This window comes from Ziziphus jujuba, chromosome 2, assembly GCF_031755915.1.
Source record: "Ziziphus jujuba cultivar Dongzao chromosome 2, ASM3175591v1".
Lineage (NCBI taxonomy): Eukaryota > Viridiplantae > Streptophyta > Magnoliopsida > Rosales > Rhamnaceae > Ziziphus > Ziziphus jujuba.
In genome coordinates this window covers 759,441-776,938 of record NC_083380.1, presented here as the reverse complement: position 1 = coordinate 776,938, position 17,498 = coordinate 759,441, and the positions used below count along the sequence as shown (strand labels likewise).

At 34.5% G+C, this 17,498-nt stretch overlaps 2 protein-coding genes across 5 annotated transcripts; one reads left to right on the top strand and one right to left on the bottom strand.

Annotated features, from left to right (window-relative positions):
- The first annotated feature begins 829 nt into the window (after positions 1-829).
- Positions 830-13,478, top strand: LOC107417673 (uncharacterized). Of its 3 annotated transcripts, XM_048474551.2 has the most exons (25): positions 830-1,341; positions 1,785-1,908; positions 2,072-2,134; positions 2,256-2,357; positions 2,499-2,664; positions 2,813-2,911; positions 3,702-3,851; positions 4,133-4,172; positions 4,410-4,467; positions 4,632-4,714; positions 5,468-5,566; positions 5,722-5,837; positions 5,937-6,055; positions 6,705-6,775; positions 7,250-7,355; positions 7,989-8,128; positions 8,246-8,404; positions 8,514-8,617; positions 8,876-9,051; positions 9,772-9,961; positions 10,517-10,616; positions 11,227-11,395; positions 11,770-11,852; positions 11,967-12,043; positions 12,938-13,478. In XM_048474551.2, the coding sequence occupies exons 1-25, from the start codon at positions 1,213-1,215 to the stop codon at positions 13,107-13,109; spliced, it is 2,895 nt and encodes a 964-aa protein (XP_048330508.2). In that variant the 5' UTR covers positions 830-1,212; the 3' UTR covers positions 13,110-13,478. The 3 variants fall into 3 exon arrangements, with proteins under 3 accessions (XP_048330508.2, XP_048330509.2, XP_048330510.2); XM_048474552.2 differs by lacking the exon at positions 2,813-2,911; XM_048474553.2 differs by lacking the exon at positions 830-1,341 and having other exon boundaries at positions 1,891-1,908; positions 2,072-2,130.
- Positions 13,479-14,177: 699 nt separating this feature from the next.
- LOC107405998 (organic cation/carnitine transporter 7) lies at positions 14,178-16,945 on the bottom strand. 2 transcript variants are annotated; one of them, XM_016013083.4, is made up of 4 exons: positions 16,745-16,945; positions 15,489-16,618; positions 15,154-15,356; positions 14,178-14,495 (listed from the first exon to the last, which is right to left on the bottom strand). In XM_016013083.4, the coding sequence occupies exons 2-4, from the start codon at positions 16,606-16,608 to the stop codon at positions 14,280-14,282; spliced, it is 1,539 nt and encodes a 512-aa protein (XP_015868569.1). In that variant the 5' UTR covers positions 16,609-16,618; positions 16,745-16,945; the 3' UTR covers positions 14,178-14,279. The 2 variants fall into 2 exon arrangements, with proteins under 2 accessions (XP_015868569.1, XP_015868567.1); XM_016013081.4 differs by having other exon boundaries at positions 15,489-16,615; positions 16,745-16,944.
- Positions 16,946-17,498: the final 553 nt, after the last annotated feature.

The window sequence follows — 17,498 nt, the reverse complement described above, 5'->3', positions numbered from 1 at the left end:
TTTCTGCGAGAGGGAGAGTCGAGTTACGAGTGTGTTAGCTTAGTTGAGACAGGGATTTAAGATTTTTAAGATTTTAAATTACTCTTTGTATTTGGTTGTTGTTATTCTTCATTTTTAGCTTTTGCAACTCTACTCCTCTTTTCTTTCTCATTCTTAGAAAAATTTCCGTAGTAAATTATATGGTGGTAGCTGGAGTCCGTGGGGGAGGGGGAGTATACGAGTCTCCTCCAGAAATTAAAGGGAGGCAGAAGCTAGCACTGAAGCAGCTTCTATCGGATGACAATTTTACTGCTATTAGAGAGGCAGGGGCCTTTGGAGAGATAAGTAATCCAACAGCTCAAAAAGGAGATGTAGTGGAGGGTACGTAGTTAATCATTAAAAGGCGCAAGGAGTGCCGATGATCAATGCACGTTTATGTATGAAGAAGATGGAACTGAAGGTGAATTATATAATGAAGAAGATGAAAAATTCTTTCTCTTTTACAAGTGTCATTGAACTAGAAGAGGTTGGGCGGGAATTAATGTTTTTGTTATTTTACCTCGGATGATTTGTGGATTGAATTACCTGCCCTGCCCGCAACCAATAAATAGATAATGATATCGTCTCAAATTAAGCAAATAATGGGGAGTTGTTACCATCTCTGAAATTGAGCAAATAATGGTCCATCTCTTGGTCTTGGCCTTGTAATTCCTTTGAATTTGATACGTGGTGATGGGCTGGGCTCAAGTCAAGTGCTCTGTTTTGGCTACATGACTTGCATATATAGGATGGTATATATTCTTCCAGATGGTAGATGAAAATAAATCTCTCTGTGTTCTTGTGCGGAGAAGTACCCAAACAATTGAATTACTACAACGGCGGTCGGATTGTTTGTCTTGGTCCTTGTTCGTTTCCAAATGGCATTTTTCATTTCCCAACGAAAGCCGTTAATTTTAATTTTAATTTTACTGGGACTGTCTAACGGCGGACAGACATTTCAGCTCCACGTCAGCGCTACGACGTGTCCTTAAGCAAGTGTTTTTTATTATTATTATTATTATTTTTTAATTAATAATTTTTACCTTTCTTTCAGGGAGGAAAAAAAACAAAAAAGAAGAAGAAGAAGAAGGAGGAAAAAAAAAAAAAAGCGTGCGTGTTTTCAGCTTGTAATTGATTGGGAGCTGTGAGAACTCAAGTGTGAGGGAAAACTAAAACTAATATAGAGTGAGAGAGATGGATGGTCATGGCCATGGTAGTAGTACTAGTAATAATTGTTGGAGGAGTAGATCCAGCTTATCGAATTCCAGTCGCAGATTGTTTACCATGCAATCAGTCCTTTTCTTCATCTCTGCTCTTTTACTGGTAATCTCGTCTCCCCTCGTTTTCTAATTTTATTATAAAATTGTGCCTGACTTTCGCTAATTAATTTCCATTTCTCACTTGCACGCTGTTTTGTTTCAATCCCAAAGCCTTAAACCCTAAACCTTAAACCTAACCCTGTCTAATAATCAGTTTTATTTGTTCGTTTTCACTCTAAATGAATCGATATATTAATTAATTTACGTGTTATTTAGTCTTTGTAACTGTTTAGTTTTTAATTGGAGATCCATTTTGACTCTGAAATGCAAGAAAGTGAATGTCCCTTAAAAGTACATAATCGTATTATAAACTTGGTTGAGAAAGAATAAGTTTACGATGGTTGGTTTCTGTTATAAACTGGGGTACGGTTATACTTTGTGACTACTATTATAATTTATAAATATCTTTTGCTGATTTCTGCAATATTATATGTTTTATTTTATCAGTTCTTACCAGCTTCATCAGATGGAGCTCCAATTGGAACTCGTAAAACTGGCACCTCGTCCGTCTTCTCTCTCTTTAACCTCAAGGAGAAGAGTAGGTTTTGGAGTGAGTCTGTCATGCGTAGTGGTATGCCATCATTTCAATTAGTCATTTAATGCGTTGTTTTCTTCTTCTTCTTCTTCTTTTTGTTTTATTATTTTATTTATTTTTATGGCAAGATGTTTACTTTAATTTCTTTTTTTTTTTTTTTTTTCCCTACGTGATGCTTCCTTCTTTTGTTAATATTCAGATTTTGATGATTTGGAATCTTCTAGCCATAGCAAAATGGATGTTCTCAATTATACCAAGGCAGGTAGTTATATGGTTTCTTCTAATACTTTTTTCACACCTGTTAATTGCTTATGCTTCTTACATTAGCATCACTTGCTAAATTTGCAACACTGAACCTTATCTGTTCTTTACTCATGTTTCAGGTAACATTGCAAATTATCTAAAGCTTCTGGAAGTTGATTCTATGTACCTTCCAGTCCCAGTTAATTTCATTTTTATAGGATTTGAAGGGAAAGGAAATCAAGGTATATGAGTTAATTGTTAATCACTTTCTTTCATTTTTTTTCCATTATATATTATATGTATTCTCCTGATTTCGTGGGTGGAAGCTTTCCTTAACTGTTCTTCTCTGTCTTATTTTATTTTATTTTATTTTTTAAAAAAAGAATTCAAGCTTTACCCTGAAGAACTCGAGCGCTGGTTCAGGAAAATTGACCATATCTTTGAACATTCACGGATTCCACAAAGTGAAGTTCATAAACTGTCTTACCAAATGAGTATTGATAAAGAGCAACATCACCACCTTCCCATTGTCAGTCATGTTAATTACAAGTAATGGTTCTCTATTTTTCCTTTTTCCTGTTTGTCACTTAAGAATGTGGGGTTGGCATTTTACAGTGAGGGGTTGAATTGCTTATGCTTGATGGGAAACTATGGTTTTCATTATTATGTTTATAATTTTGATAAATGGGCTTTGCAGTTTTTCTGTTCATGCAATACAAATGGGAGAGAAGGTTACAGCGATATTTGAGCATGCATTAAATGTTTTAGGCCGCATTGATGATGTGTATAGTAACAGGTAATTGGCATCTTATTTTGAAACCTCTTACATTTGTAATTCAGTTATGCTGATAGGGTAAATTGAGATTTCTCTTTTAACATGTAGATGAAAATTAATGTACACTGCACAAATAATTGTTTTGGGTTGGAATAAATTGAAGTACTATTAGCTAGTTCTGCAGATTGCAAAGGCTGTTGCTCTAATGTTTCTGCAATAAGGAAAGCCTTGACATCTAAAGTAAAAAAAAAAAAAAAAAAAGAAAAAAAAATTCTTTCTTTTTTTTTTTTTGGGAATGTTCTGTTCAATTTTGATTGTATAAAGAGTTTGTGATTTTCTTGGAGGGCCATCTTTCATGCACGAACCATTTATTTTTATCAAAAAACTAATTCGACCTTTATATGGGATCTTTTTGTTCTGTACACTGTCCCTTTACTTTTTTGCTGTACACCAGGGTGCACAAATGAGTTGTGGTGCTGTTGATGCTTCTCATTTGTAATTCTCCTAGTTTTAAGGTTAAAACAGAATTAAGCCTGAATCCGTTTCCTAATTTCTATTAAGAAAACTGTTATTTCTCTCTTCATACTCAGAATAATACCAGGCAGATAAATTTTGATGGAATTATCTCACAAAGGTGTATTTTGGAATGCTGAAAGGAATTGCAATATGGGCTCTGGCAGCTTCTTTTTCATTATGCATCAATGTAGGATGTGTGTTGTGCATATGTGTGGGCAGGTTAATGATTTATTTGGATTTCTTGTTCAACGTTTCTTTTTTGTTGAGAGTGATTTATTATTTTCATGGCTTACAGGGATCATGGAGATACTATTTGGCAAGTAGATGTGGACATGATGGATGTTCTTTTCACTAGCCTTGTTGAATATCTTCAACTTGAAAATGCATATAACGTTTTCATTTTGAATCCCAAGCATGACGTACAAAGACCTAAATATGGATACAGGTTTGTATCTAGTATGAAAACTCAGCTAAGAACACTGGCACACTGGAATGCATAAAAGCCGAGAAGTCTTGCCAAGCTCAATTTGTTGGCTTGAATATTACACCTGTATGAGTTTATGAGAAACATTTCTCTGTCTTTGCAAACTGCTGGGACAGTTCAACAAAACTAGTCTTATTTCATGTTTATTATTTTGGTTTTTTTATTATTGTTTCATTTAAAATTTTCTTGTTTTGTCTTTCATGATATAGATAGGTTATGAGTTATTTTTAAAAACTTTGCAGGAGAGGTTTATCAGATTCAGAAATAAATTTTCTCAAAGAGGTAAATTTTTTATTTTATTTTATTTTATTTTTTAGGGTTGTTTGTTCCTACTGTTCTTCTTATAATGTGTTGTACTTCTTAAGATCATTGATTATTCATTCTTCACATAAATTATAGTTAGCCTGTCTTTGGATAATCTGATATGACTTTATCAGTTTTTGGTGTAAAAGTTCTTCACTTTGTTGGTACCTTTTAAATTTGTCAACAAGCAAGAAGTAACAGATGTTTCTTGTGTAGAGCAAGGGTTTGCAAACCAAAATTCTTCAGTCAGGAAGCATTCCGGAAGCTGTTCTGGGTATGAAAAATTTTTGTTCTAGTTCATTTTTCCTCCCTCTTTCAAGGGAAATTTCACTAGTTGTTTCTTTTATTTGATTTTCTTAAGTAGATTTAAGGAAATGTTGTCTTTTTATTTGTATGTTGTCTTCCAATTGGTGAATTCTAAAATGCATATGTTTACAGCTCTTGAAAAGATAAAGAGGCCTCTGTATGAAAAGCATCCAATGGCAAAATTTGCCTGGACAGTAACTGAAGAAACTGATACAGTTAGTTCTTATCCTTTTTCTTTTTTTGGTCTGTTTATTTGCTTTTTGAGTGATACTGCAAATGGATCTAATATGGAAATGGAAAGTTTAGTTTCATCCAAATAAAGGAATTTTCAGGCTGACATTTCGATGTCCTAACTTCTGAATATATCTGATCAGTATTTCCTGGTCAGACTGGATAAAATGCACAGAAGTAATATTTTTCCATGCTTTCTGAAACTCACAATAAAGAAGTCCGTCTTGAAATTGTTCATACTTTTAAAGTTTTCTAGTTGTGATTCAGTGATTGCACGAATTGTTTCTTTCTTTTGTCCAACAATTTGAAAATGAGAAACTCCTATGAGGAGAAGATTTCCTAATATAATAACTAACACTTGAACTAAATGTAAATCATAATACAACAAAACAAATGATACTTAAATTAATATTAACGTTGAAATAGAACAACCCAATTATGCAAATTTGTATGTGAAGCCCTTGTATGTTCATGTTGGACTTCATATTTGCTATTCGCCATAGCCACACTGTACATATATGTGTGTGAGAACTAAAAAGGTTATAAGCAACTTCTGTTGCATGACCTCTGAAAGGTTATGAATATCTGATTTGACATTTTGGTCATATATGTTGCATTTGCTGCTATTTTATTATTTGATATTTTATTTCTTGAATATATTCCTAGCACAAACATGTTTCATTATTTCTGTTTATTCAGTTTAGTTGTCTACTTTAAGTCTAAAAGACTGATTCCAGGTGGAATGGTACAATATATGTATTGATGCACTGAATAACGTTGGCAAGTTGTATGAAGGAAAGGACACAGCTCAAATCATTCAGAGCAAAGTTTTACAGGTATATAACCTTGTTTCTTATTAACTTAGTAGAGATTAAGAGAATGTTTGTTTGATTGGTAGTAAGATTCAGAGAATTTAAGCAATGCAAATAACTGAAACTCTGAATGATTTAAAAATTAACCCAAGTGTTATTGTCTGCTTTCTCAATTTTAGTTGTTGAAAGGTACGAATGAAGACATGAAACTTCTTTTTGAAAAGGAATTAAAATCTGGAGACTTTAGTGATCTTCATGCAGAATGCCTCACAGATACATGGATTGGAAAGGAAAGGTAAAATTAATCTTTTCTCAAGAACACTTACACATCCGCACAAAAATTCAGTTATACACTGATTATGAGATTGATGGTTGATACATATATAACCTGTAGGTGGGCACTTATTGATTTAAGTGCGGGCCCTTTCTCTTGGGGACCAGCTGTTGGTGGAGAAGGTGTGCGAACAGAGCAAAGTTTACCTAACGTGGGAAAGACAATTGGGGCGGTTTCAGGTATTACTAATCCCCTCCTATTCTGTTATATTTTCAGTTTATAACACTGATGGTACGGATCCAACATTGTGAGAAATTTTGAACATGTTATTTAGGGTTCATGTGTATTTTTAAACTTGATTTTGAGAACAAAATGCCATATATTATGGTATAATAGTAGTAAAGGTGCAGTAAGGGGCCTTTTCTTGCTCTTGGGTGCTTTCATTTTTTATGGGCACATTTAGTCCTCGCTAGCAGATTATTTAGGGCTTCTATCTCTTGTTTCTATTGCTTTAGCTTTGTCAGTAGTATCTTTCCTGTGCGGGGTGGAAGCGACTGAAACTAAAAGAAAATGAACAAATGAAGAAGGCATGTAGGTTTTCATGTAAACAATATTTGTTTCACCTTCCTATGGATATCATATGAATCCTTCTGTACTGGCATCTGTCTCTTTGTTGGAGTGGCTCTGTAAGTATAGTTATTGGCATAAGTAACTAAACATTTTCAAGGGTTCTGTTGTTATGTTTCTTTCAAGGAACTTGGAATTTGTATATCGGCTTCTAAACATGAACTTTATTGAATTTCTCTATCATGATTACTCAGGTGAGTTCTTTGTAGTTCTCGCATGTTTTGTAACCATAATTGTTTCACTGTTGTTTGTGGCATGCAGAAATTTCAGAAGATGAAGCTGAAGATCGCTTACAAGATGCTATTCAGGAAAAGTTTGCTATATTTGGTGATGTATGTGCTACTTGGTGAAAATAAGTATTGTTTAACGTTTTAAAGATGTCTTCCTCTTCCCCTTCTCTGTTTTGGCAGTTAAAAATCGTTTTCCAGTTAACATTTTAAAGTGAAGGAAACTTGAATTAAGTTTATCCAAATTAGAAAATAGATTTCAATTTTTTGGAGGTAGTTTAGAAGTTTGGATCAATGGTTTCAGCTATAAATTTCTCACATTTTCTTTTCCAGGATCAAAAGTTGGAATTTAGTTATTCGACATTCTGAAGAAATGTTTTTTTTTTTTTTTTTTTTTTTTTTTTTTTTTTTTTTTTTCTTTTCCTTGGGTTGAACTTAAAAACTCTCTGTAATCGCTATATAGTTTTAAACTGTTTATAATAATGGGATATGTTTTCATGAAACAATTTTATTTATTTTGCAGATGATAAGGGTTTTACCACATCCTGTTCTAACTGATGTTGCTTGTGGCTTTTGCAGAAAGATCATCAGGCCATTGATATTCTGTTAGCAGAGATTGATATATATGAACTTTTTGCTTTTAAACATTGCAAGGGAAGAAAAACTAAGCTTGCTCTTTGTGAAGGTATCTTGTTTTTCCTTCTTTATATATAATATATTTATATATATTAGAAATTCCGTCTATTTTGTTTTGCATGTATTATTATTATTGTTATTATTATTATTATTATTATTATTATTATTATTATTCAGTGGGGTTGTGTGTTTGTTGTTGATAATCTTCTTAAGTTCACTTACAATTTGAAGTTTCTTTTAAACATTTGTTAAAACTATCTACTGTGTAAGCAAGCTTGAGCTTTAGGATTAGTGGTGCCTTAATGTAGTATCCAAAGCCTAGTTTTGTATAATGTCTCATGTTCAAATCCTACTAACCCCCTATTTGTGTTATCAATTGTTTTCCACTTCTTAGGCTCAATTTTTGTCCTAGTAATGGTTGGATCTATGCACAAGGTTGAATGTTAAAACTATCTATGAAGTAAGCTTGTGCTCTCAGGATTGTGGTGGCTTAACTACATTTACTCTTAGAAGCACTAAAATCGTGTTATTTAATTGTATATCTGTTATATTTCCCATGTTCATGAGAATAATGTTGTTTCATGATTGTTATTCCCCCTTCTCCCCCCCCCCCCCCCCCCCCCCAAAAAAAAAAAAAAAAAAAAAAAAAATGTACCTTTTAATTTAATTTTGATGATTTCAGAACTTGATGAGAGAATGCGGGATTTGAAAAATGAGCTCCAGTCATTTGAAGGTGAAGAATATGATGATAATCATAAGAGAAAGGCCATGGATGCTCTAAAGAGAATGGAGAATTGGAATTTGTTCACTGATACTCATGAGGTATGTGATTTATCATCTATGAATGCGAATTGACTGTTTTTTTCCCCATTCAAGCATTAAATTTTCCTTTTGATCTGAAATTTGATATTTTCATATTGATAATTTGGTTGTGTGTAGGAGCATCAAAATTACACAGTCGCACGTGATACTTTTCTTGCACATTTGGGTGCAACATTGTGGGGGTCGATGAGACATGTAATATCACCTTCCATTTCTGATGGGGCATTTCATTACTATGAGAAGATCACATTTCAGCTGTATTTCATCACACAGGAGGTAATAAGAAGATCACCTTTAGTGGTATTTCATCACACAGGAGGTATACATGTAAATGAGTGGAAGGATCTTTTATAAGACTAGATTGACTTTCCTCCATGCTATGCAGAAAGTTAGACATATTAAGCAATTGCCAGTGGACCTCCCAGCTTTGATGGATGGACTCTCATCTTTGCTGTTGCCTTCTCAGAAACGGGCTTTTAGTCATCACATGTATGCATCCAACATTTTTTATATTATTGTTAAATTCTCTCTTTCTATTTATTTATTTATATTGGATCAAATCACTTGGGAAACCAAGATACTTACCTTTGTGATACTGGATATACTCTCTGGGACTATGTTATCTTTGTATGTCAAGTGTCAACTATTGGCGTTTGATTTGCTAGCTTTTATTTCTATTTTTGGGTTGTTTTTCCATTCAATTTATATATGGATTAGAAATTGTGTTGATGTGAAAGAGGTCTCCAGATTACCACTTTCAGAGGATCCCGCTTTGGCAATGGCCTTTTCAGTGGCACGGCGAGCAGCAGCTGTCCCGTTATTGCTTGTTAATGGGACTTATAGAAAGAATATTCACACATATCTTGATTCCTCCATTCTTCAGTATCAGTTGCAGAGGCTGAATGAGCATGGCTCCCTTAAAGGTTCTCTATGTGATGCGCAGTTTTTCTTGATACTTCATTGTTATAGTGAAATTCTTTTCATTTTTCTTGATACTTCATACTTGAAGAGAATCTTATATTGAAATTCTCTAGTAATTGTCATTATTCTTTTTGATGTTTTTGCTATGTTAATTTTGTGCAACTTGAAGTGGTCTCTCCAAATTTTACTAAGATCCCGTCAAACTGAAGGAAAGGAAATATGATATTGCATTTTGAATATAAAACATTTCAAAATACATCAAGATTTTTTTGACATAAGATGGTGATACATTTAAATATAATCAATTTTAAAATCTGTAAAGATAAGACGGTTGGTATAAGAACAGCTACTCAATTTAGATTTATATATTATATGATATATTTTTATATTTGGTGAGCTAAATAGTAGGAAAGTCTGGGAAAAATAGTTTGGGTCCAATTGTCTTATTGGTGGGTCGATTTGTTGGATGATGAATTGATGTATTGGTTCTGTTAGAGGACTTTGTAACTTGTTGAGTTGTTGTTATACCTGATTCATTGTGCTAGGAATAAGTGATTTATACAGATCTTTTAAGTCATTCTAATATGTTCAAAACGAGGATTGCATCATGGAATTTGAACATGTGACTACTACCTCGTTCCAAAATCTTTTAAGATGGTGCATCTCTATCAGCTTTATTATGTGCCCTGAATTGACACAAAATATTTTCACAAATTATGCAGGGTCGCATGCCCATAGCAGGTCCACACTGGAAGTGCCAATCTTTTGGTTCATTTATAATGAGCCATTGTTTGTTGACAAACATTACCAGTCGAAGGCACTTTCTGACATGGTTATTGTTGTCCAGTCAGAGCTCTCATCCTGGGAAAGCCATCTGCAGTGTAATGGGCAGTCTCTTTTGTGGGATTTGAGGTAAGATATTCAATCTTCTTTTCGTTTCAGGATAAGATTTGAGGGGAGATATCAGTCTCTTTTCTGTGAACATGTTGGACTATTGATTCCTCAGGTTTATAGACATGAATATCTTATCTTGAGTATTCCTTACCAATTACCATTATTGCTCTTCTATTCCCAACAAAGTCGAGTCTTTGCCTAGTTAGTAGCTATTGGTAAGGTTAATACTCAAGATACGATTCAAGTTAGAAACCTCATGCAACTTTTATCTCTGTTTTGGTGTGTACTATGTAGACGAAGTGTTGGCCATTTGTTTTTGTATTGTCAGTTTCAATGGGTTGTTTTTTCAGTTATGGGGAGGTGTTGGAGCTTCATGGGTGATCCCTGGAAAACTCTTGCATATGGTTTCCAGTTGTAAAATTTAGTAATTTCAAAGCTAACACATAAACACCAACACTGTAAAAAAAAAAGTCCTTGTTGGAAATGCTCTTCTTGTGAAGTGAACTGCATCTTTAGAAAACGCATTTCCAACCATGAAATAAAATTACTTTTGTTTTTCTTGTCCTTATTTAGGAGGCCCATCAAAGCAGCTTTGGCTGCTGCTTCAGAACATCTGGCTGGTCTGCTACCCCTTCATCTTGTTTACAGTCAAGCCCATGAAACGGCCATGGAGGTAATTCAACTATGATCTAGAATTAATTGTTCCTCGTCATTTTATTATGAGCTTGTTCATTTGAGGCTTACTGCTGTCCAGACATTTGTGATCTGTGATAACTCATAAAAACTGGTATGATGGAATTATGTTATGACATTGCTGCAGCTGATCATTTGCACTTTCTTTTTATATATGCTTCTCCCTATAATGTAGACAGCATACAAACGGACACATACAAACATAAACATAGGCATGGACTTCTGTGACAAATTTGGTTTCCCTACATATGGTTATTTTTCCAGATAACGTTGACTTGAGCTAAACTAGTTTCAATTTGGAAGTCGAGGTAAAGAAATTGTGGAAAAAATTTAATGTCATACATGCTCTGATTCCCATTTTCTGTTTCCTTTACCTGGAAAAGAAAATTAAATAAAGGAAACAGAAAATTAAATATCATTTATTTACGCCTTTATTGTGGCTGGAATAAAATTCTATTTATGTTCTCTGTTCAATGCATTTCATTTGCATATATGTGTGAACATGTATGCTTCAGCATTTTTGTAAATGGCATGCCGCTGTTTTGCATCTTCTGTCTAGTATAAACTGAACTAAATCTATAACATGACAGGACTGGATGTGGTCGGTGGGGTGCAACCCTTATTCTATCACTTCTCAAGGCTGGCACATTTCACAGTTTCAGTCTGATACAATTGCTCGTAGCTATATCATAACAACTCTTGAGGAGTCGGTACAGATAGTCAATTCAGCCATTCGTCTTCTAGCCATTGAGCGCACAAGTATCCTTCCCTTGTAGTATTCTTACAATTGAATAGTTTTAGTGCGTTTTGTTTTTATTTTGATAAACTCAATTGAATGGCATGATCAGTGAGCAACTTTACAGAAATTCCACACAAATGATATGCTCCATGAATAATATCATTTTTAAACTTAAAGTTGGTGGGGGATTGGCTATGTAATTCTTTTATTCACACATTATTCAGATAGTTTGTACTTGATTTTGGTAATTTTGCAATGCAGTTGGGAAGTTAACTAATGCTTCTGTTGCTAGCCTCTTTAACATGCATATATATATATATATATATATATATTCTTCATATAGTTCTGCTATTGTAATCCAGAAGTTTTTTCTTTGGAAACTTGACAAAATCAGCTGAGAAAACCTTCAAACTCTTCCAATCCCAGGAACATGAGCTTGTCAACAAATATAATTATGTTGTTAGCCTGTGGAAAAGAGTAAGTGAAATTGTTCTTTTAACTTCTGTGTTAGTTACAATCCTGTCTGTGGTTATTTTTTATTTTTCTGGAACTTTTACATTTTGCAATTTAGTAATATTTTTGGCCTTTCAGATTTCAACAGTTACAGGAGAATTGCGATATGTGGATGCCCTGAGACTGCTATATACCCTAGAGGATGCATCTAAAGGGTAAGCTATCTGAATTAATTTGATGTTCATTGGATTTGAATACTTGGTTAACTACAAATGCTTTGTATTTTCCAAAATATCAATTTCCTAATTAATCAATAGGTTATATTAAATTATTATTAAAATTTATACTTCGTAATGATATTTAATGTGTACCATTTGATCATTTAACCAGTGTGTATTTACTTACAGGAGCACCTAAATGGGTCTCAAGTTGGATGTGTAGTATTTTTTAAAAAATGTCACAGAGATTTAATGTTAATTTCATTACTTTTCTATTGATATGTAGTTTGATGGATGCCTGGATGAAGATATACTAGATCAATTAAGAGTTTGAATGATCAGCAGTATATCTTACAATCTGCAGATTTTTCTTATTTCTAAGATAATTAGCGGTATAGATAAGAGTATATAGATGACTGCATGTAGATTCTATAATTGTCGTCCTGAAATGTGATTGGTCTTAAATATGAATCAAGATTATGTGGGGGATATAAGATGTCAAGTTCAGAGCTCTCTTAATATCTTTATGATCTCACCTTGTAGTGGATTCATTACTCTTAAATTAATAATAATGGAAATCGTCTTTCATATGGAAGCATTTCAAATCAATGCTTCAGTCTGTTAAATATAAAATCTCTGCGTTGGGCTTGATATGCATAATCAGCACTGTTTCTTAGCAGCTTGATCTTATGGAATTGATTAATTTAACATGATATCAAGGATGCATGGTAAGGTTTTCAAGTCCATTTGTGTCATTTGTATTAAGTAACTTGCACCTGCATGCATAATTTTATCAATGTGCCTTTTCGTTTGATTTTAATTTTACAAGCAATTTAGATATCATCTTTCTTATTAAATTTGGCTTTATTTCTGAATCTCTTTTACTTGCAGGTTTGCTGATAAAGTAAATTCAACTATAGCAATTCTCCACCCAATCCACTGCACAAGAGATAGAAAAGTACATGTAGTGTTTGATTCGACTACAATCCCTGCTTTTGTAGTTGTCTCTGGCATCCTATATGTTGTTTTAAAGCCAAGACGTTCAAAGCCAAAAATTAATTAAAAATACTCTGGACAGATACGATTGAAGTTCCTCAGTCTGAATGGCTTTCTGGAGACATGTTCAAGGGAAATGGCTTACGTTTCCCTCCATGATAATCATATATTTGTTTCTTGTTTTCGTTTCTTCTTCTTCTTCTTCTCTCTCTTTTTTTTTTTCTTTTTTTTTTTTTTGGGTTAATTTTTTGTTTTTTGGTTATTTTTTTTTTCCTGCTGTGTTCACTAGTTCCAAAAACTTTTATAAAGTGTCGGCTGGATGGAGAAAATAGGTCCTCATGTGAGAAACTGGATATCATTTGTACCTGTGAAGTTCCTGTAACAATTGAGAAACGTGGTCTTGCTTTTAAAAATTTTTACTTGCGTTTCTTTTTCACCCTTCTTAATGCTTTAGAATCCTTTCAGCCTTTATTTGTATACCTTGTGCCATTCAGCTTTTGTTTTGGTCGAGGGAGGAATTAATCAAGTATCTTAAAATTTGTGGCATGGAAAAGAATGATTTCTTGTTCCTCGACTAACATAATATCTATTAATATGTTGCAATGTTTGGTAATTTTACCTTTTAATGAATTCTTAGACAGTCTTTCTTCAATCTAAGGTATGAAAACATGGCCTGGTATTGGTAGCGAGAAAGTTTTGGAATCTTTGTGTGATTCATGGGCCTTTTGATGGCTGGGATTTGGGAGTGTTAAGGTGCATTTGGCTAAAAGCAGCTTGAAAAGGATTCATGAAGTTGGCCTGCAATATGTTGACTCTGCTTTATGGATTTTTAATTAGCAGTGTGTTAAAATAATGACAAACCTCAGATTCCAATAGCTAGATTTCCTTGAGATGTGGAGCCTGAGTGCATCTTCACCGTAGCCAAATCATTTGAGGTCACTGAGGCCGAGGTGCTTCTTTTGCAAATTTTGCTACTACAACCAACATGTCATAATGATAATGAGAGGAAGAAGATAAAGAACTATATTAAGGGGTTAGTAAACTGAGAGTTTGTAAGTGCTTTGCGCAATTGGATTCAAACTTTCATAATCATCATGAACAAATGGGTTCTATGAAGACTAACGAGGAACAGGAATGGTTAGAAGATACGTCAACCACCTTTTTCTCTTCCATTTAGTGATTTTTAATGTACAACTCTATTAAAAATTACAGGACTTTAATATGAACTTAATGCAGTCTAAGTGTTGCTCAATTTTTGCCCCATGGTTTCAAATCGAAAGAAAAGAACAGAGACTACAGAAAGAACCATTACAGCCTCAAGTAGAAGAACAGCAACTGCTTGATGACATCCACTTACTAGTCCAACTGCTACCACTGGGCATATCATACCACCAATTCTTCCCATAGCATTTGCAGTTCCAGCACCAGTTGCCCTCATGGAAGTTGGATATAACTATAGTTCAGGATTGAATGAGTTAACAGGCTTTTCGTGAATACAACTATGATACTCAAATTTGATATACAGAAAACTGATTTTAGCTACTAATTTTTCATTTCAAGAACTAAAAGCAAACCGCAACCTTTTTAGTTTACCATTAAATAAATTTGTCACAGAGATACACCCTAATTCTGCCTTTAAAAAAGGCCAAGAACAATAGGTACTATCAGTGACATCCCAATTCCCAAGCTGTGAAGTCCGATGGGATGGCCAATCTTCAGGTTGTTTAACTGGAAAGAAATAGGAGGCAGTTTGAAGATATGTACCAAGATTTGTTGTTTAATAGCAAGAATTCTTCTTGTCTTTCCTTTTCTTTTTTCCCTGGAATGCAAGCTCCATACCCAGAACAGAAATATCTATTTTACCTCTAGCAGATCTTCAGACTCAGCTATTTCCCATTTTCATATATGGGAAGACTGAATCAAATATCATTGTTTGTTCCATAAATTTGATCTAGACGTACCTTGTGACACCTAACTTTGTGAAGCCAAGAGTAATAAACTGATAATCGGTGCCTTTCAACAAGCAAACCCTATTACTAAGTAAAAAAATGCAATCCGTACAGAAAATGCTTGTCATTTGTCTAGATGTATTTATGTATTCAAGAGCCTACCTCAGGAGCATATATGCAGGCAACTGTAAAGCTTCCTACGGTGCACATCCGAGCTCCAAACAATGACACAGTTGTTAAGGTTGCAGACTGCTGGTAAACCAGCGGTAAAAGGACGATGCAAGCTAAAATGAACATGATAATGATTGAAAGCTTCCGACCGATTCTATCCACAATTATTGCTGATAACAGAAGTCCTGGGACCTCTGGATAAGAAATGTTTTAAGTCAAATGTTATTTCCTCTTTCTATAATCATGAAACTAAATTAGCTTTGGGTGAAGAAACAAAGAAATAGTGAAAGTTGGGTGAGAAGTGGATAATAGACATGCTGCAGTACCTGCCAGACTATTGATAAATACATCTACATAGAGGCTAGCATCCTGAACATTGCTAGAATTCAAGGTGGCTGAGTGACATTTCATTTGCCCAATACTTAACTCAGTGGTTAGCAATACAACGCCATAATATGAGAAAGAATTCGCAAAGTACAACACCCAGAGGAGAAGGGTTGTTTGGATAAATTTTGGGGAGAAAAGCCTCAGAAACGAGGAAAAAGCTGTTTTGAAATTCAAGGCCTCGGGCTTATGTGTAGATGAGGGAAGTAAAGGGGTGTTGGTAGTGGTATGTATGGAAGAAGTATCAAACTCGTCATCATCATCATCATCCTGTTGTTGTTGGGTGGTCATCCGTGCATATGCATCATCAGAAACAAGCATTCCAGAAGGGAGTTTTGTTCGATTGAGCAAAGCTATTTTCTCGAGGATGTGTTGTGCATCAATAACTCTACCTTTTGCACACAAATACCTAGGAGACTCTGGAACAAGACCGTATGGAAGAAGCAAAGCAAGTGAAGGTAGAGAAGAAAGTCCAAGCAGCCACCTCCAATTCAATCTTGGCATGACAATCCATGCTAAGGAAGCCTCAAACACGGTCCCAAGTGTCCAGAAAGTAGAAAAGATGACCATCCACTTGCCTCTGCTGGAAGCAGGAACAAATTCTAAAAACCAGGATGAGAAAACGGGACCACCACCCAAGCCAATACCAACAGAGCACCGAAGGACCAACAAAGCGATATAATTTGGGGAGAAAGAACTTAACAAGGCAGATACAGAGGTGAGAATAGCTATGCCCAGAAAGCCCATCCTCCTGCCATAGGCGTCGGAAACAAGACCCCAGAGAGTAGCTCCAAGCAGCATTCCAGCGAAAACCACAGTTGTGAGAAGGCCCTCTTCAGTGGAGGAGAGACCCCACTGGGATTTAACACTGGGTCCTGTAAATGAAAGTAGCATGATCTCCATTGCATCTACGAAATTACCCAGTCCAGCATACAAAAGCACCAGCTTCTGGAATTTGCCGAACTCCATGGCAGAAAGAGCTTCATCCACTGTGTAGACAAGCCCCCCATCCCCATGGCTCTGCTGCCTCTGCCTCTGCTCATCATTATCATCCAACGCCATCTACAATCTTCTTCAACAGAAGAAGAAGACGAAGAAAGAAACATCATTTGATGATGACTTGACTACGTTTTCATTTCCATGAATATTATTATTAAATATATTAGGTGAAATCAAATAAAAAAAAATAAAAAAATACCTCTTTCTTTTTGTGTGGATTGGGCAGTCAGTGGAATCAAACCATCTGCTTCCGACACAAACAAACCAACAACAACTATCTACCACGAATCGGATCAGATTGTTGGTTGGTTATTAGAAAGAAAATTACAATAACAGTAAATAGTAACAAGAATCAATCAACCAATCAATTAATCAATCGTAAAACTATTACTACTGTTATTTTATTCAAGGCCGTCCAACTAACTTATGGGCACACCAGTGGATAGTTTCAGTAGTTAATTTTGAGCACCTTTATGTATGTCTTTATCAAATGATTAATAAAAAAGAATTTAGATAGGTTGTAAAATAGATAATTTATTAAAAAAAAAAACAACTAACTTCTGGACCTTCCAAATTGATTCCTAATATCTATGGGCCGGATCATGGGACTCAGTATAATACATTATTATTATTACGGTTTTTCTGAAAACTAGCCACTATACAAATATATTTTTGAAGAATAGCAATTTTTTTTTTTTTTAAATTAGCCCACTTTTAACTTATTTGGACCAAAATACCCTTCATTAAGTTTTTTTTTTTTTTTAATTTTTTGTTTTTGTTCTCCATCAAAACACATTTTTTTTTCCTTTTGTTCTTTTCATTTTTCTTTTATTTTTTTTGTTTTTGCTCTCTTTGGTTTTCAAAATGCAGCTAGGGTTTCCTTTCCAGTTTCCCTTTCAAAAATCACGATTGCGATTGCCACCCAGAGGCAGAGGAGAGCACACCATTGTCGT